The sequence below is a fragment of the Trachypithecus francoisi genome, unplaced genomic scaffold (assembly GCF_009764315.1).
Source record: "Trachypithecus francoisi isolate TF-2019V2 unplaced genomic scaffold, Tfra_2.0 Lachesis_group2, whole genome shotgun sequence".
Taxonomy (NCBI): domain Eukaryota; kingdom Metazoa; phylum Chordata; class Mammalia; order Primates; family Cercopithecidae; genus Trachypithecus; species Trachypithecus francoisi.
The window spans coordinates 114,062,843-114,083,562 of record NW_022681465.1 but is presented as its reverse complement, the minus strand read 5'-3'; the positions used below and the strand labels follow the sequence as shown (position 1 = coordinate 114,083,562).

Below are 20,720 nucleotides of genomic sequence, written 5' to 3'. Positions count from 1 at the left end.
TGGTTAATTTTGTATTTTTTAGTAGAGAGTGGGTTTCTCCATGTTGGTCAGGCTGGTCTCGAACTCCTGACCTCAGGTGATCCACCCGCCTCTGCGTCCCAAAGTGTTGGGATTACAGGTGTGAGCCACTGCACCCAGCCGTCAACAAGGAGAATTTAATATAAAGAATTTGTTAACTAGGTATAAAGTTGTTAACCAAATCATTGACCTTTTCTCTTTATGAAGAGCTTGATTTCCAAGGGCTTCATTAACCTAGGTATTAAACTATGATAGGAAGGAAGAGAACTTGACATCCCAAGTGTATAATGTATTTATATTTGTTTTTACATTTAATGTTTATGATAGTAACATAATATCTCACCTGTTAAGCATTAAGCAGCTCCTGCCTACCCAGCATTATTTTAGGCCTGGAAGTCTTTCTGAGATAGACACCCCTTTAGGGAGCTCACAGATTCTAAGTCTCCCACATTGGGTCTCAAAAATGTGATCCCCTGACTAGCAGTATCAGTATAACCTGGAACCCTGTTAGAAATACAGATTCTTGGGCTTCACCTCAGATCTTCTCTACTGAAACTCTAGGAATGGACCTCAGCAATCTTTGTTCTGACAGACTTTCCAGGTGATTATGATACACACTTAAGTTTGAGAACCACTAGCCTAATAAAATAGGACTTGAAACAACTTAGGGATTTAGCATACTGAACTGAAGGTTACAATTTTTCTGGGTGTGAGTTTTTCTGGGTCTTACCAATTGACTGCAGTATTAAATCTATGAAACTTCAAAAGTCAGTTAAAAAATAGCATTAAAAAGCACAGAAAGCATGTTTGTGTTCTTTGTATTTGTAGCTATAAATACATTGTGAAGGTAAAGATTAAACTAATCCAACAACAAGGTACAAGTTACTTTCAAATGAAAGTAAAATGAAGTTGAACTAGATGAACCTTTAGATTTTTAAATCCAGTGTCTTTAGTGGGTCAGAGCCAGTTGGCCTGTACCCATCATCTTGATCAACCATAAGCACTTCAAACAGATTGTCCAATTTATTTTTAAACACTTCCTGAAAGTAAATAAGCTAGAAACTGGAAGGCACTTGCATTTTTTTCTCTTGTAGTGAGTCACCTCATTTTGCCAGTTGTCTCCTAGTGAATTCTTGAATGTGCATTTCATTCTTATCCTAGCCCCCAGGGCAAGTCTGTAGGTGCCTTTCTGTGAAATAGAAAACTGCACCCCCTCCCTTCCCCCACCCCCACCCGCCCACTGCCACTCGCCCATCAGACAAATTAGGAAAGAGCCCTTTTTCATCAAGTGTAGAAATGCACATGGCCTGCAAAACATGGGCTGCATTTCAGTATCTACTCTGCCCCCTTGGTCAGGTGCTATTTATTGTGCAGGGTGCAGTTTTTACCACTGTATGCATCCACTGCATGCACACTGTGAACTAGGTGGTGCCACCATTGTACATTAAGATACTCATATCTCACCTGAGCTATATTTTCCTTTAGTTCACTTGAGTTTCAATTTCTTTAATTTTTTTTTTTTTAAAGCATAGTGTTTCACACTTGTCTTGGCTATAAGAATCTCTTAATATTTGCTCTGAATATAAAAACCCATGAATAGATACTAAGCTAATCATGTTGTTAGATCATTCAAGAGTTATCTTCAGGCAACTCCAGGGTCCGGAAAATTTGCATTTTGGGTGCTGTTACATTAGTATATTCAGTTTTCTCCCCCCATCTTTGTGATGGTACGTTCACAGATTTATCTTGGCATTTGTTTTACCAAAGAATCTAAGGTGGATTTTCCCCCTACTATGTTTCTTACGTAAAAGCCAGTATCCAAGTACTATGCTTCATAATAATCCCATGCCAGGAAATTTGTATTTATAAACTAGTTTCACTATCGTAGCTGACACACGCTCTTTTTCCATGTTAAAAACAGGCACTGTTTTCTTTCTAGCACTGAAATTGAAAACAGAGGTGTCATTGTTTTTAGCACATGATCCAGCTACCCAGTGCTGCACATCTTCAAATTTGCCAAGTTAGGAAAAGTACTTAGTACCCTTGTTTAATGTCTTAGGTACAATAAACTATTAAACAAGTTCCTTACCAATTGGCTGCAACATTAAAGCTATGAAAAGTCAGTCAAAAGATAGCATTTAAAAGCATAGAAAGCATGTTTATGTTCTTTGTGTTTGTAGCTGTACTCATATTATAAAGGTAAAGACATTAATCCAACAACAAAGTACAAGTCACTTTCAAATAACTTGTCACAGGTTTTTAAGAAAATTTTTTTTCCTCTTCAAAAAGCCATAATAGGCTGGGCGCAGTGGCTCATGACTGTAATCCCAGCACTTTGGGAAGCCGAGGTGGGCCTGAGGTCAGGAGTTCAAGACCAGTCTGGCCAACATCGTGAAACCCCATCTCTACTAAAAATAAAAATAAAAATAATAAATTAGCCGGGTGTGGTGGCGTGCTCCTATAATCCCAACTACTTGGGAAGCTGAGGCAGGAGAATTGCTTGAGACTGGGATGTGGAGGTTGCGGTGAGCCGAGATTGCGCCACTGTACTCCAACATGGGCAACAGAGCAAGACTCCATCTAAAAAAAAAAAGAAGCCATAATGCAAGTTTTTACACTTTTTTTTCTTTCTTCTCTATCAATAAATGGTACATGGGCTTAACCATGCAAGTAAGAATGATTTTTGTATTAAGATTTTTGAATTCTGAACACTATTAAATTTCTGTTCCATAGTTGTGTCTGTTGAAAGCTAATCAGAAAAACTAGTTATTTCAACAGAGAGAATCTAATATAAAGAATTTGCTAACTAGGCCGGGCGCGGTGGCTCAAGCCTGTAATCCCAGCACTTTGGGAGGCCGAGACGGGAGGATCACGAGGTCAGAAGATCGAGACCATCCTGGCTAACACGGTGAAACCCCGTCTCTACTAAAAAAATACAAAAAATTAGCTGGGCGAGATGGCGGGCGCCTGTAGTCCTAGCTACTCGGGAGGCTGAGGCGAGAGAATGGCGTAAACCCAGGAGGCGGAGCTTGCAGTGAGCTGAGATCCGGCCACTGCACTACAGCCTGGGCGACAGAGCTAGACTCCGTCTCAAAACAAACAAACAAAAAAAGAATTTGCTAACTAGATATAAAGTTGTTAACCAGATAATTGAGAAGGCAAGAAAGTAACTCTAAGGTACCTCAGAGGAAGCAGCTGTAAAAACAGCTACCACTCCTTGGGTTGGAGAAACAAAGAGAAGGGGTTGGAATTATTAAAACTGAAGCATAGAGGAGGAACCCCGTGGAGCTGACCTGAAAAACAGGGCATTGCTTGCCTGGTGCTTAATGGAGAGACCTAGTTCTCAGAGGATTCAGTACTGAGGGATTGGTTTGTCTTGGTGTTGTACTATGAGCCTAGGGTTGAAAAAACTGCAAATTAGATTCTGTTATTGCTTCAGAAAGGAACTGCTGAGGCTGGGGTGAAATAAGGCTGGGGTGATGCTGACAGGAACAACAACCTGCTGAAGTCAAGGGATGCAGATAGAAGCATATCTCCTCCTTCTTCCAAACTCTCCTATTGGCAAAGGCTGAATGTGATTTGCACTCTCAAACCTAGCATCACAAGACAGAAGGATGAACTTGGAGATGAATAGACAGGAATGTACACACATCTTCAGACTTTGAAAGTTAAGGAGAACTAGCTTAAGGTTTTAGGTACAATCGACTAATTACAGATCTTTAACCTTTGGACAGATGTTGTAGCTGCTGAGTTTTAAAAGTCAGTTAAAGGCTGGGTATGGTGGTGTGCACTTGTACTCTCAGCTTGCTGGGAGACTGAGGCAGGAGAACACTTGAGGCTGAGAGTTTGAGGCTGCAGTGCGCTAATGATTGTGCCTGTGACTAGCCCCTGCACTCCAGCCGGGGCAACATAGTGAGACCCCCATCTCTAAAGAAAAGAAAAACTTAGTTAAACAGCAGCTTAAAAGAAAAGCATACTGGGCATTCGAGTATTTCATATTCCGTATATTTGAATATATTAAGGTGGCAAACTATGTTATCTTCACATAATTGTCCAAGGATTTAGACTTTTCAAAGAAGGTATAACTTCTCTAATTTCCATTTGTATTGTTAAATAAAGTGTAATCATGTCGTTGAAAAGAACTTCTATTATAATATCCTGAGTAAGGGATTTAAGTTTTGACTTGTAGCATTATTAAATTTCTATCCCATACTTGTAAATCCTAATTCTATGCTTTTAAACCTGTATGTTTTCAATTCAGAGGTAATTGCAATAAAAGAAAGCACACATGCTGATTTTGTTATAGCAAACAACTCCACTAGAATCCGTAAATCTAAGATGAAGTCTAAATATGTCACTTAGTGGGTAGAATCCCACAGTGGTTTCCTGTCAAATTAAATACACAATCCTTAGCCTGACATTTTAAATGCCTTTTAAGACAACCTCATATGATAACAACCTGCTTTCCTAATATCTCTCATTACTTTCATTTTTCTCTCCTGAAAGCAAGCAGGCTGGACTGCTTTCCATCCATTAGCAGGCACAGAAATTTTTAGGCTTTAGCTCAGATTGCTCCTCGCCTCTGGCATGCCGTTTCAGTGGTTTTTCTCTCCTTATGTGCCTGTCAAAATGCCACCCCTTCTTCAAAGCCATCTGCAATTTATCAGCCTCAACGAAGTTTGTCCTCATCTACACAACTGATATTCTTTCCCCACAGTACCATTTATTTTTCTCAAAGGTGTTTTACCCAGAGACACACTTAACCATCTGGCTAAAATTCTGTTAATATAAAATTCTCATTATTCCCAGATATTACTCATTATTCCCTTTAAAAAGTCTGCCGAGACTTTGCACCCAGATCTACACCTGATGCTCCCCTTGATGTCTTAGGCATGCTCACTCATGACTTTTTTTCATATTCTAATTCTTTTTTTTTTTTTTTTTTTAATTTTTAATTTTAGTTGAGATGGGGTCTTGCTACGGTACCCATGCTAGTCTCCAACTCCTGGTTGCAAGCAATCCTCCCTGTCTGTCTGGGAGCAAAAGGAAAGCAGTTTTTGCATGTCTCGGCTCCCAAGCTTATCTTGCCCTTTGATACAGTAAGTTTGGGGTCCTGAGATTTTATTTTCCTTTCACAGCATTGTTTAGAGACTATGTATGGGTTGTAGGCCGGGTGTGGTGGCTTACGCCTGTAATTCTAGCACTTTGGGAGGCTGTGGTAGGTGGATCATTTGAGGTCGGGAGTTCGAGATCAGCCTGGCCAACATGACAAAACCCAGTCTATACTAAAAATACAAAAATTAGCTGAGTGTGGTGGCGGGCATCTGTAATCCCAGCTATTCAGGAAGCTGAGGCAGGAGAATCACTTGAACCTGGGAAGCGGAGGTTGCAGCAAGCCAAGATCGCACTGCTGTACTCCAACCTGGACAACAAAGCGAGACTCTGTCTCAAAAAAAAAAAAAAAAAACAAGGCCGGGCGCGGTGACTCAAGCCTGTAATCCCAGCACTTTGGGAAGCCGAGACGGGTGGATCACGAGGTCAGGAGATCGAGACCATCCTGGCTAAAACGGTGAAACCCTGTCTCTACTAAAAGAATACAAAAAAACTAGCCAGGCGATGTGGCGGGTGCCTGTAGTCCCAGTTACTCGGGAGGCTGAGGCAGGAGAATGGCGTAAACCTGGGAGGCAGAGCTTGCAGTGAGCTGAGATCTGGCCACTGCACTCCAGCCCGGGCGACAGAGCGAGACTCCATCTCAAAAAAAAAAAAAAAAAAAAACAGGGAGAATATGGGTTGTCTTATTTCTACCTTCAAAATTCATTACTAGCTTTTTTGTGACTTAAGGATACTTGGTCAGTGTTTTTTTAAGTGTGTCATGGGTGGATTAACATTTTGCCTGTTTTTTTGTTGTTGTTGTTTTTTAATTTATCCTAATAAAGTTGTCATTGGCTTCATATATAACTTGCTGATAGCCATTTCTCTATATGTGGTAAAGCAAGATTGTATGTATAAGTGATCCATTGCAGTTCTTGATTGTACCTTTCTTCCATGTTAAAACATACATATGTAGTGTTTTGAAATATACTTTTAATATTATCACTTCTTTAAATTTTGTTTTAGCATTCACCCGGTTCATTCCTGTCTATCCTTTGATTTTCAGCTATCTGAGCCACTGTGCCTGGCCTTCCTCTGTTATCGTTATCTAAAGCCTTTTCAGTATGCATATAGGCTGGTTTTTATATTGTCAATGTTTTCTATTGTTTTATATAGTGGCTGTTAAGGAAATAAACAATTTAAATAATTTTGGGGGGGGAATAAATAAGTCTTAACCAAAAAAGATAGTTTATCATAGAGGAGGAAATAAATTCCTCATCGAGACACCTAAAAACAATCAGTCTTAACATATTGGTATATATCCTTTGCCTATGTATGGAGTGAGAGGGGGATGGAAGAAAGGGCAGAATGGGGAATAGTTTCTGTGTCAAATAGGTTCAGTATTATTGTTAATTCACTTGTTTTGTAAACTAATAGCTTCTCCTCTGGAGCAGGGAAGAACATGTATTCTTTCTGGTATATAAACTTTAAATGTTTGAGGAATGAGTAGAAGATGCGAACTTAATTTTTTCTTTTTCTCTCTGAAGATTTCCATGGAGAACGATTATCTGGGACCTCGAAGAATTGAGAGTCTACAAAAAGAAGATGCTGACTGGCAGCGGAAAGCTCACATGGCTGTACTGTCTATTCAAGATCTTACTGTCAAGTATTTTGAAATAACAGCTAAAGCTCAAAAAGGTAGGTTTCTCAGTAAATTTATCCTTCAGGTATTTTTGAAAATGAGTGGTTAAGTATTTTATGTTCAGAAAAATTACATACAAAAGTATGTAGGTAGGCGCGGTGGCTCACGCCTGTAATCCCAGCACTTTGGGAGGTGGAGGCAGGCGGATCACCTGAGGTCGGGAGTTCGAGACCAGCCTGACCAACATGGAGAAACCCCGTCTCTACTAAAAACACAAAATTGGCCAGGCGTGGTGGCACATGCCTATAATCCCAGCTACTAGGGAGGCTGAGGCAGGAGAATTGCTTGAACCTGGGAGGCAGAGGTTGTGGTGAACCATGATTGTGCCATTGCACTCCAGCCTGGGCAAACAAGAGTGAAACTCCGTCTAAAAAAAAAAAAAAAAAAGGAAAGTATGTAAAGATCACTCATAATCCCAGCAGTTACAGAAAACCACTATTAGCAAATTAAGGCACGTCTTATCAGTCTTTTCATAGATATATATATTTAAATATATATAATTTAAATATGAATAGTAAATATGTTTCTACTAAGATACTGAGGAAAAAAGCATAAAACCTCACAGAATTAATGTTTTCCTCGAAACTTTGAAAGTGAATAACACTGGACATGTGAGAGTATTTTTAAAGTTTCTGAAAGCTAATTTTACAAGTGTTTTAACTGCAGAATGTTATTTCTGAGGACAAATCAAAGACATTAGAATCTAAGATACTTTCAAATTATATTTTAGAAATGTTGGCTGGGCACCGTGGCTCATGCCTATAATCCCAGCACGTTGGGAGGCTGAGGCGGTGGATCACGAGGTCAAGAGTTCAGGACCAGCCTGGCCAAGATGGTGAAACCCCATCTCTACTAAAAATGCAAAAATTAGCCGGACATAGTGGCGGATGCCTATAATCCCAGCTACTCAGAAGGCTGAGGCAGAGAATTGCTTGAACCCGGGAGGCAGAGATTGCAGTGAGCCGAGATCACGCCATTGCACTCCAGCCTGGGCAACAGAGTGAGACTCCATCTCAAAAAAGAAAAAAAAAAGTTATAAGCAGTTTATCATGACAGCAGGATTTGTTTTTCTTTGGTCAGTGAAACTTTTTCAAATGCTTCAGTATTAAGTTGTTGTCTTAATTTCTCTTTTAAAAATTATTAATAGCTGTGTACGATCGAATGCGAGCTGATCAGAAGAAATTTGGTAAAGCATCATGGGCAGCGGCTGCTGAACGGATGGAAAAACTCCAGTATGCAGTTTCTAAGGAAACTTTGCAGATGATGAGAGCTAAAGAGATATGCTTGGAACAGCGGAAACATGCACTAAAGGAAGAGGTAACAAAAATCATCAGAAAAATAAAATCAGAAAAAGTTAACAATTTGTCATTTTAATCTTTGTACAAGACTTTTTTTTTATTCCATAGGCAGTACTTTTATGCCATCTCCATGAGATGAAAACACTTAGAATAGGTCCTGTGACTTAAGTTGTCATTAGAAGAGTTAGACGTATCATATTTCACAGCATCCCAGTGTGATGGTTGGCAGCACTGTACTGTTGATCAGAGGGGCCAGCATCAGAATTTCTTAGTTTCTGTAGTTTTTTGTACTGTAAAAACATAAAGCTTTCCAGCAATTATTTAAAAAGTTTCACTGACCAGAGAAATTTAGTAAAATTTCTTAGGCAGTGGCATTTTGTTAGGATTTATTATATAATGCTTTCATACCACTACATTTTGGAACTTCCCATTTTATTCCTACTGGAACACACCGGTCTCTCCGATCTCACACCTCCTCTCTACCCCCTACAGTCGTTGTCTATCCTTTTTTACTATTGACTTGGGTATAAATATTCATACTTACTTTGCGGGTTGTCCCTATTGGCTTGAAAACACTGAGTACATATTTATTAAAGTAGCACATTTTAGTGTCTAGAGAAAAACAAATCATCATCTCTGCTTTAGTTATAAGAATACAGCTTTATGTAAAATATGTATTTTTTTTTTTTTTGGCTTAGGTTGTACAGCAAGATGATTCTCATTGACATTTTTGAAGTGCTTATGCTCATATACATGTGTTTAAAAAATAGTATATGAAGTAACCTATAAGGTATCATACCTGCAATCTAGAAATCTTTTTGTTGATGGATTTTTATCATTATTTCATTTTCCCCTTATTTTTATTTACTGGCTATTTGAAGGTAAAATTGGAACTTGGCTTATCCGGGAAATTGTTCACACTTTATATTCAGAATCTCTGTGCATGGATTTCATCCCCATCTCATGTTCCCCTGAGGCATTTCTACTGTAATATCCTTTTCTAATTAGCTTGTTCCTCTCATGTTACTAGCTCTCTGGAGTTGTCTTAAATTCTAGAACTTTTAAACTTAAGTCCCTCTTTTTGCTTGAAAAAGAGTACCACCTTTATCTTCATCTTTGTTGTTGTTGTTGAAACAGTGTCTTGTTCTGTCACCCAGGCTGGAGTGCGATCACAACTCACTGCAGCCCTGATCTCTTGGGGCTCAAGCAGTCCTCCTACTTCAGGTTCCCAAGTAGCAGGCATGCACCCCCCCCACACCTTGCAAATTTTTATTTATTTACTTATTTTTTGTAGAGATGAGGTCTGATATCAGTGTGCTTTCTTTCCCTGGCAGAGGATTTTAACAATTCCCTATCTATTTATAATTCCTTGATAATTTCTGTGAACATACATGATCTGCTAGAATATTGAGCTGAATACATAATAGTCTTAAAGATTAGCTACTTATTTTTGTCTTTCTCCTACAAGCATATAGCTAAATTATGATTAAGGTTATATTCCCCTCTTTCAGTTTTAATTCATCAGGTATTTATTGAGCATTGATTATATACCATGGTGGATTTGAGCTTAGGATTTGGACAGTACTGTCCAGCAGAACGCCCTGTAATCGTGGAAATGTTCTATGTTTACTCTCTCCAGTAGGGTAGTTTTCAGCAATATGTGGCTAATGAGCTTTTGAAATGAGGCTTATGCAACGGAGGAACAGCATTTTAAATTAAATTTAACCACATGTGGCTTGTGGCTACCTTACTGAACAGAGCACCTCTGTAGATCTCAGTTCTGCAAACTTAACTCCTTATGAAAGCTTCAGTGAGTTCCTTAACCTATGAAATGTGAATATTGTATACCTTCTAGGGGTGTTACGATTTCATGAGTTAATGCATATAAAGCATTTGCTGTAGCACTTGACATAGAGTAAGACCTGGATAAATATTAGTGATTATTACTTTAATTCTATGTTATGTTTTGTGCCAGTATCACAGAAGGGAATACAGAGAAGAAAAAGATACATAATTTCCATGCCTAAGATGTTTACTTGCCTCAACCAACATTTCAGGGTTCAGTAATACAGAGAAGAAAAAGATACATAATTTCCATGCCTAAGATGTTTACTTGCCTCAACCAACATTTCAGGGTTCAGTAATACAGAGAAGAAAAAGATACATAATTTCCATGCTTAAGATGTTCACTTGCCTCAACCAACATTTCAGGGTTCACAAAGCGTGCAGTTGACTAGGTGATGTGGCATTTTGTATGGGCCTTGCCAGAAAGTTCTAATAGTAAGAAGCTGTGATGTGGTAGACACAGCCTGAGTCTGAGCTGAGGTGGGGTTTTTGAGGTCTTTGTCTAGGCAAGGAGATCGGTTTTTAGTTTTCATTTTATTTGTCAATAAGTAGATTATTCCATAGGTGCACACTATGTGTTTCAAAGAGTCTAAATACAAAAAGGTAGGTTCCACTGTAAAGGCCTTAGTTTATATTAAATTCTGTTTTCACCATATAAATTCTGTTTTGGCAGCAGTTAGAGAAAAGTTTAAAATGTTTTAGTCCCTGTCCTTAGTGCTTTATGTATATTATCTTGTTAAATTCTCAAACATAACCTTTTATGCTATAAGCCCAAAACCATTATCTGAATTCCCTGAAGACAGATATATTTCAGAATCCTAGGGTTTTTTTTAGATTTTAGAAAGGTAAGATAGAGCATATAACTTCAGACAAGTGTTATTAATCCACTAATGAAACACATGGTCACATTAAATGGAATAAGGATTAAAAATAGTTTATGAAAAATTCACATCATGTTTTTCCACAAATGGATTGTGAGATTTGGTTTGGCATTAAATTATGGGAATTTTCAGTTTTCCAGGATTTCTGACATGTGGAATTCAAATAATTCTGTCAACTTGTGTTACCCTTATTTGTGCATTTGTTACTGGTGAAACCTGTATTTATACTTGGGCTTGTCTTATGTTCGTTCTTTCTACATAATACGGCTAGGTTTAATTGAAAACTTGCCCTTAATGTCATTCCCCTTATGCTGTCCAAGGATTTTATGACCCTTTAAAAAGAAGATAGAGCCTTGCCCTGTCCCCAAAGCTGGAGTGCAGTGGCACAATCATAGCTCACCGCAAGCTCAAACTCCTGGGGCTCAGAGCCCCTACTGTCTCAGCCTCCTAAGTCACTAGGATTACAGGCACATGCCACTATGCCTGGCTGTGACTTATTTTCAAACCCTCATTTCATTTCTTGACTGCATATTTTCTGTAACTCAAACAGTGGTGGATGCTTAGTATTTTTCAAATGAATGATTCAGTCCACAGGTAGCTTTTTTAATAGTCCTCGAATGTCTTTGGAATTTTCTAGCACGGTAGGGTGAAAGGCACAACAAGGGCATAATTCATTTGCATAGTTTGCAAAAAGTGCCACCAGTCAAAATAGGTATACATGAAAACTACTTTATCATTATTACACATGGTGAGAATGATTGTGGAGTCAGCAGGGTATGTTGTACTTACCTGGATGTATGGACATGAATTGGTACTTCATCCCCTTACTAGATTTACTGTAAAACAGTAACAATAACACTTTGATATTTTTCCTTATTTTTTGGCTGATAATCCCTAATTTTTTCTAGTGGAAGGTGCACTCTCGTAGGAATCAGGAGAATTGAGTCTAGCTCAAACTTTGCTAGTCATTACCTGGATCACATTGGGAGGTTACAATTTGGTTTGGGGTACTGATATCCTGATACTTGAAGTATGTTTAGGAGAGTAAAAGTTGAGCTATTTTAAGGTAGCCAATTTTTCCTTTGAGTATTTAAACTACTTTCAGGGCTTCTTTCTTCTTGCCCAGGGAAGCACTCCTCTCGGGTATAAAAAAGACACCGCATTGTGGCACCCACCTTCCCTGCACTGCTCCATTATCTGGAATTAGTTCTCTTTTCACTCTGGTTTCTGTTCCCCTTAGTTCTGTGGCTGTCAGCTGAGGACAGGAAAACTCAGTCTGGAAATTTCAGATGTTAAAACAGGAAATTTGGAGCAGGGCGCCTATTCCATACCTCTTCATTTCTTATACTAAGGATTTTGCCTCCACGTTGAAGATTAGATAGACCTCAGAGTATTATTTTGCCCTCACAGATTCCTCTGAGTCATAGCACCCTTTCTCCTTTGCTGATCTCATAAAAGCCCTGTATGTTCTGGTTCTACAACCCTTTAGCTTTTCCCAAAGTCCACCACTGACCTATTGTTTGTCCTTTCAGAGGTTGGAATTTAACAGACTCCTTCACTGCTTGTCTGCCTCTGATGAGGTTTTGATTGTCTTTAGACCACAGCCCTTGGCAAATCCACCTCTGGACTCTTGGTCTAGAAAGAACTCACGGAACCAAAAAATTGAGGGTGAGGTCACTTCTTGTAAGAGAATACCCACTTCCTTTCTCAGTTTGATTTTTGATATTGAGTGTGTCCTAGTAGCATTGTGCTTCTCAAGTGCTTTTAAAGTACACTGGCCCTGGGCTGCAGTCAAAGTACTGTTCTCTTTGTGGTTGACACAGCTGATAGTGTAAAAGCATGTCACTGGGGGACTTTCAACCTTTTTCCTTAGCAAAGAGATTGGACAGGAGAGAGAAATTTACAGAGTGCTAGGGGAAGAACTTAGCAGAACATCATGCGCGTAGCAGAAAATGGTCACTTATTTGGGTAAAACCAGAGTAATGAAAATGAACTAACAGCCGGAATCTGAACAGTATCACTGGAAAGTAATCTTAGATTAAGGTTTTTAGACTGGTTTACACTAAGGTTTTAACCTAACGATTCCCCACTTGAGAATAAAACCTTCTAACATTAGATATCTTACCTGTTCGTATGCTGTGGTTATAGAGAGTGTGGGCGCAGATATTGGAACAATGTATATCCTACAGCTGTGTTTCCAGAGCTGGGCAAGAGCCCCAACACAGTATGAAAAGGGATGTTTATCATCTAAAGTGGCAAGTCCACGAGTCTCAGGGCAGACACTATTCCTTGGTTATTTGATGACTTAGGACAAAAACAAGAGTTCATATTGTTCACATTCCTCTCTCTAGCCGCTATAATTAAACCCACTTTGGTGGTGTTATATTCATTGTCACCCATAAAATATTCCCTAACGCAGCAGGATCATTCACAGTCTTACACTTAGATAATCTATTAAGTATCCGTTTATAAAATACTCATAAAACAAAGTACCACTGTATTTAATTCACCTGGTTATTTTTCAGTTTTTACCACTGCACATTTAGACTGGAGCCTAACCATTGCTTTTCAGTTCAAAATTCTTGTGAAAGGGATTTGAAATTATATTTTAAGAAAAAAAATTCTAGTTATTGGGTAAGACTGTGTAGATACCTAGACTGTAAAGCAAAAGCTGGAATTTTCTTTAAAACATATTCTTTTTATATGCTGACAGATTTTACCAACCTCACCAGACAAAAGGGATCATTTAGGAAAACAAGAATTCACTGTCTTTTTCCCTGTGGGTTGTCCCTGACAGTCAAGTATTTCTTTGGTATTCTGGGACCCCAGTGATGTCTCACATGACCTCGTAAACAATAATCTTAATAATTTTTCCTTTTGTTCCTCCTGTGTCCTCCTTTGAAGGTCACTCCTTGGGAAACCACTTGAATCCAGGGCTCCTCACCATTGCTCTGTTGGCTCTGAGGGCACACTGATGCCCATGTCGGGGCTTTCCTGGAGCTTCTAAGCATGAACCTTTAAACTACCAAAGCAGTGGTGCTGTGTTCTTGGGAGAATGCTTACTGTCTCTAGAGAACTAGGCTTGTCCTTCACACCTCACTGACTCCTGAAAAGCCATTCCTTTGGCTTCTTTTATCTGCCTTTCTCCATAGAGCCAAATAGAAAGCCATAGAAATAGTAGGGTTAGGAACCTGTTACCTAAAGTACACTTTCCCCTTGGTGGTTTCATTCAGATTCGTGTCAAAAATTTTCCCTCTCCAGGACCAAGAACCGACCAACCAAGCAAACCTCACAGAAGACCATCCACCACTTTATGAGCCATGCCCAGAAATTTCTGGATCTCACTTTAAGTTCAGCTTAGGATGCTGATTACATTTATCTAAAGTGATACCTTACGGATTGCAAGCATTTCTGTCTAAAGCAATTGTCTTCTGCTGTTCCACTCACGTATTCTCACCTCACTCTACAGTCAACAGATCCCAGAACCCAGCCAGTCTGTGACCATGAAACAAAGCAAAACCCCAGAAATGTGGCATTAACCAGCTTTTACCATTCTTGTAAATATCTGAGAATGGCCCCATCATTTTCATATATCTCTATGAAAAGAGCAACTACATAACTTAGCATCCACTTTTGAGAGGGAAAGCATTTATATCCAGATGATACATGTATTATCACCATAAATATCCATAAGTATAACATAAATATTAAAACCTTATTTTTACCTTATTTGCCTACTTCCACCATATAATGACTTGATTATTAATGTTTTATATATATATATATATATATATATATTTTTTTTTTTTTTTTTTTTTTTTTTTTTTTTAAAGTCTAGAGTCCATGCCTACAAGTTTCTTTCTTTTTTTTTTTTTGAGACGGAGTCTCGCTCTGTCGCCCCAGGCTGGAGTGCAGTGGCCAGATCTCAGCTCACTGCAAGCTCCGCCTCCCGGGTTTACGCCATTCTCCTGCCTCAGCCTCCCGAGTAGCTGGGACTACAGGCGCCTGCCACCTCACCTGGCTAGTTTTTTGTATTTTTTAGTAGAGACGGGGCTTCACCGTGTTAGCCAGGATGATCTCGATCTCCTGACCTCGTGATCCACCCGTCTCGGCCTCCCAAAGTGCTGGGATTACAGGCTTGAGCCACCGCGCCTGGCCTGCCTACAAGTTTCTTTCTGAGAGCAGTTACTTAGTAGGTTTATGCTATCTGATTAGTATTAATTTTTAATACTAACTTGATTTTTTTTTCTTGTCCCCACCAGCTAGAAATATTTTAATTTGTATTTTCAATGCAGATGCAGAGTTTGCGGGGTGGTACAGAAGCCATAGCCCGATTGGATCAGTTAGAAGCTGACTATTATGACCTGCAACTTCAGTTGTATGAAGTACAGTTTGAAATCTTGAAGTGTGAAGAGTTACTATTGACAGCGCAACTAGAAAGCATCAAAAGACTTATATCAGGTATGGCGTGCATTTAACCACTTAAGTTCACAAAAGATTGAATATGTGAGAAAATACATATGGACACCAGGTGTGTTTCTTCTGTTAAGACATTTAAAGAATTGTTTTCTATAGGGATAGTGTTGGAGGGGTGATTTCGAGCATTTATTGAGCACTTACTGTTTACCAGATACTGCTGAACACTTTGCATACATTCACTCTATGAGGTGTATTAAATAATCACCATTTACAAAGAAGCTTAAGAGGTAGTGGCTTTGCCTGAGGTTACAGAGCCAGTAATGAGATTAGAACCCTGTTCTGTCCAAACCCTAGCCCATATTCTTTACCACTACTCTTTTTTGCTGTTCTATAACAGAAAAAAGAGATGAAGTGGTGTACTATGACACTTACGAAAGCATGGAGGCAATGCTGGAGAAGGAAGAGATGGCAGCATCTGCATACTTACAGAGAGAAGAGCTGCAGAAACTTCAGCAGAAAGCACGCCAGCTGGAAGCAAGACGTGGACGGGTTTCCGCCAAGAAATCCTACCTCAGAAATAAAAAGGTATTTAAATATTGCTTTTGTTCATTATTTATTCTTTTATCCATATCTACTATTCTCATCTGTTTTGTCCTTAAAACGTGCATATGTTTTAAAACTAAGCGCAATCTCTTATCAGGGCTCAATGCATTTATAGTGCTCTGAGAATTGCCCTCTTAAACACATTGGAACAGCCAATAGTGTTCTCTTTACCTCAAGAAACACTAACACTGACTCTGCTAAAGGGCACGACTACAGGATCCCTAATAATGCGATTCCTGGCTCCCTTTTTGTTTAAGGAGGCCCAGGGATGTTTTTTACAAGCTGTAATTCTGACCTTAATCTTAAAGGAGTTTTATAGATTGTTATTTCTTTATTTAACTTTGATTACATTTCAAAATGTTTGATTCTTGGTATTTGGAATAGCTCATTTTGTGTAAATGTGATTCTTCCTGTGTCTTAAAAAATGTTTTGCACTCTAGTCCAGATGTTAACTATCATGGAGCTGTTTCTAGTCACTGTAAGTGCAGAGTTGAACTCTGGAACTAGCTCTCCAACCTAGACCAAACTGATGACTGTGTGGTACTGATTTGCTTTAAGCTCAAATATTATAAAATATGCCATGTTCTCTGAGAACCCACCTTCCTGCTCTTCACTGCATTCCAAGACTACCACTTCCTTATTCCACGGCTACCACTTCCTTATTCCACAGAAAATCAATACCTTTGCTTTTTGAAATAGATAGCTCTTGCACATTAAAGAAACTCAGGCAGACATGTCTCCATAGTAAGTCAGGAACCCAGGACCTTCTATCACATTGTCCATCAACAGAACAGTTACCTTGCCATCCAGAGCCATGACTTTCACATAATTATGTGCCTTTGCACATAATTTCCCCGTGATAATGGTAATTGAAACCCACTGCTGTATCAGCCCTAGTTGTGAGCTTCATTTCATGTTCCAGTCTGCACCAACCAGGTAAACATTGCAGGCTGAGCATGGTGGCTCATGCCTGTAATCTCAGCACTTTGGGAGGCTGGGACGGGTGGATCACCTGAGGTCAGGAGTTCGAGACCAGCCAACATGGTGAAACCCCATCTCTACTAAAAATACAAAAAATTAGCGAGGCATGGTGGCATGCGCCTGTAATCCCAGCTACTTGGGAGGCTGAGGCAGGAGAATCACTTGAACCCAGGAGACAGAGGTTGCAGTGAGCTGAGATGGCACCATTGCACTCCAGTCTGGGCAACAAGAGTGAAACTCCATCTAAGGCCGGGCGCGGTGGCTCAAGCCTGTAATCCCAGCACTTTGGGAGGCCGAGGCGGGCGGATCACGAGGTCAGGAGATCGAGACCATCCTGGCTAACACGGTGAAACCCCGTCTCTACTAAAAACTACAAAAAACTAGCCGGGCGAGGTAGCAGCGCCTGTAGTCCCAGCTACCCGGGAGGCGGAGCTTGCAGTGAGCTGAGATCCGGCCACAGCACTCCAGCCCGGGTGACAGACTGAGACTCCGTCTCAAAAAAAAAAAAAAAAAAAAAAGAAACTCCATCTAAAATAAAAAAAATTGCAAATTGCAGTGATTTCAGCAGGTCCTATAGAACAGTTTTAGGGGAGAATGAAAAGTAAATAAGATTTTAGAAGAGCACACTTTTTAGGAATATTAGTAGTATTTTATATATTACTTTTAGGTGTATAATGCAGTACTTTTGAGATTCGGAATTTGCAAACCTGCAAGTTTTTGAAAATGCTATGCAATTCAGACTTAATTGAAAGTCTGATTTCATTTTAATTCACCAGTATGCTAGGCACATTGTTAGACTTAGGATACAAAGATGAGCATAGCATAGTCCCTCCTCCTCCCAGTCTTGTAGAGAAGGCAAACCAGGTGAACAGATGAGTGTTCTGCTGGCCAAAAACAGAGCCAGAGCAGGGAGTGAGGAAAGGCTTCTCTGAAGAGATGACACTTGTATTGGCTTTTAACATCTGAATAAAAATTGGCCAGATTGATGGTGTTGGGGTAATTACAAGCAGGACAGAATAGTGCTTAGCAAAAACACTGAAGTGGAAAACAGGATGGTTTGTCAGAGCATTCTACATTGTAAGACATGCTGCAGGGCAGGGACCAGGTTACAGGAAATTTTACATACCACATTAACAAGCCTGAGCTTTGTCTGTAGTATAAGTTAAGCATAGGGGTAATATGAACAGATTCACATTTTAGCAAGATAAGGCAACATGAAAAATAGGTTAGAGGGAGAAGACATGGAAAGGTTCTGATTGGAAGGTGTCATTATCCTCCACCTCAATAACGTTGAGAGGTTAAGACTATGAAGTAAGTGAGTACCTGTGCAGGCTAAGAAATGGACAGATCTTGAACTGTCTAGATCTGACACTTTGCAGAAAAAGTTAGTAGGATTTAGTGATGTGGTGAAGGAGGGAGGAAGAGCCATTCTCTATCAGCTATCTGGTTTCTGGATTGGGCATTGAGATAGATGGTGGTGTCACCAACCAAGATGGAAAACCCAGAGGAGGAGCACATATGGGTGGGAGGTGATGAGCTGAGTTTTAGACTTGCATATAAGAGGTCTTGGGCATCCAGGTAGAGATGGCTGTAAAACAGTTGAGACAATTGGGCACCTGGGTCTTATAAGAGTGTATGAGATGGTCTCAGAAGAACACAGTGAGCAGGTGATTTTTAAAAATATTTTACTTAGTTTTTATAGAGACAGGAGCTCACTATGTTGCCCAGGCTGGTCTCAAACTCCTGAGCTCAAGCAATCCTCAGCCTCCCAAAGTGCTGGGATTGCAGGTGTGAGCCACTGTGCCCAGCCTGAGAAGGATATTCTTAGGAATGATGGGGTGGAGGTGGGAGGCTGATAGGAGAGAGCAAGGGAAGGTGGTGGAGCAGGGTAGATACATAGTTTGAGGAAGAAAAACCTTCATTATATTTAATATTTGTAATTCAGGAAGCAAAACGTTCTTGGCTAGGGGTGAGAAAACATTGTAAAGGGCACAGGTCATGAAAGACTGAGCTGCTATGATGTAGTGCAAGGTGAAAGGCTCTAAGGAAAGAACGCTGGGGAACATTTGAGAGTGTGTGCAGAAGAAAGGGATCAAAGAGAAAATAATCGCAGTTGGAAGAAGCAGGAGAGCTTGAAGTCACAGAAGTGAAGATGATGATTCCACACAACCGGGTGGTCAGCAGGCTTAGGTGTTCCAGAAAGGTAAAGGGAGAAAGAAATGACTCCATGACATCTAATATTGGTAGACTGTTGGGGCCTTATGTTGAGAGTTTTGAGAAAAGTTGGGGGCAAGAAGTAGATCTCAGTGGTCTGAGAAAGGAGTGCAGCAGAGGTCTAGAGCAGTGACTGATGGAATAGCAAAGGAAACTGTACAGGTGAGGGGTGAAGAGGAGCAACCTTGGTGACCATGTCCCACAAAGCTGTTGTACTCTTCTAGCAGCATTAAGAGCCTCAGGCTGAACTTAATACCAGCTTAATACCAGCTCTTCCCTTGTTGGTAAGTGTTAGCTCATATCAATTTAATCAGTATTCTTCAGTCTTCATTTCTATGTTAATCTAAATCTGAAGTAGGGAAACCCAGTACTGGAGAATCTCTCCATTTACACTTGTATGCTTGTACCCCAAGCCCAGCAACTGAGGTGGCAGAACTGCAGAGGGAAGGAGGAGTGAAATAAGGAAGGGTGGTGAAAAGATAGGGAATGAGAAACACTAAGTCCTAAAAGAAAAGCTACTGAGAAGATCAAATATACAAGGAAAAACAAATGCCTCCCCATGTAACATAATCCTATATTGCCTCGTTTACATGTTGACATGCCCAAGGGCACTGGCTTCTTGGTTTCTCTGGCACTCATCCTAAGATTGCATACACAGTTCATGTCCTGCCTCACCCCTTGAAAGAGTGGAGATAGGTGGTCTCCAGCTGTGCTGGTAAAGTCAATGCTTTGTGATTAAACATTTCAAGAAGAGTAGCAAAAATAACGATTTTCTTTGTTTTTTATCTTCTTTAATCCTCCCAGTAGTCAAATGAAATCTAGAGCGCTCAGAAAATTAGAATCATTTTCATACTTCACTTGGTGGCAAAACCAGACCTGTGCTATCATGAAGTTATTTATTGTCTTATTTTCACTTTGACAATTCATTTCACTATTATTACTTATTATGGGATATGGTTTCAGATCTTGGATATATATGGTATGTACAACTTACCACCATTCTGTAAATTATCAAAAAACTTTGAATTTCAAAACATGTCTGACCTCTGTTCTAGATAAGGGGTTGTGAACCTGTATCCTCATTTATAAGCAAGGGAACCAACGCTACTAGTAGTGACATAAATCACCTAAGGAAAAGCAGCTAATATGGAGCAGGGGTAAGATTCTGTCCTAGGTCTGTGACACTCAGAGACCTGAGTTACTGTATCACCTTGTCATGATGCTATCTAATGCGCCCTTTGTTTGCTGGATAGATTCTCGCTAGGCAACAGAGTGAACCAGACTGAGTAAAGAACGTGATGTAAAAAATGACATTTTGCTTTAAAATACAGTTTACTGACTTCAAAGGTTATTTTTTGACTTTCTCGGATTCAAAGAGTGATCATTTTAGGCTGAGCATGGTGGCTCACGCCTGTAATCCCAGCACTTTGGGAGGGCAAGGTAGGCGAATCACTTGAGGTCAGGAGTTCAAGAACAACCTGGCCAACATGGTGAAACCCCATTTCTACTAAAAATACAAAAATTAGCCAGGCATGGGAGCCTGAAGTGGGAGAATCTCTTGAACCTGGGAGGCGGAGGTTGCAGTAAGCCAGAGATTATGCCACCGCACTCCAGCCTGGGCAACAGAGTGAGACTCCATCTCAAAAAAAAAAAAAGACAGATCATTTT

At 39.9% G+C, this 20,720-nt stretch overlaps 1 protein-coding gene across 1 annotated transcript in view; it reads left to right on the top strand.

Annotated features, from left to right (window-relative positions):
• Nucleotides 1–6,321: 6,321 nt before the first annotated feature.
• Nucleotides 6,322–20,720, top strand: part of LOC117065395 (junction-mediating and -regulatory protein-like) — a 36,653-nt gene continuing 22,254 nt past the window's right edge. The window contains exons 1-4 of the mRNA XM_033180178.1: nucleotides 6,322–6,807; nucleotides 7,959–8,128; nucleotides 15,131–15,296; nucleotides 15,652–15,839. Coding sequence (XP_033036069.1) covers nucleotides 6,612–6,807; nucleotides 7,959–8,128; nucleotides 15,131–15,296; nucleotides 15,652–15,839 — 720 coding nt within the window. The 5' untranslated portion in view covers nucleotides 6,322–6,611. The remainder of the gene's footprint in view (nucleotides 6,808–7,958; nucleotides 8,129–15,130; nucleotides 15,297–15,651; nucleotides 15,840–20,720) is intronic.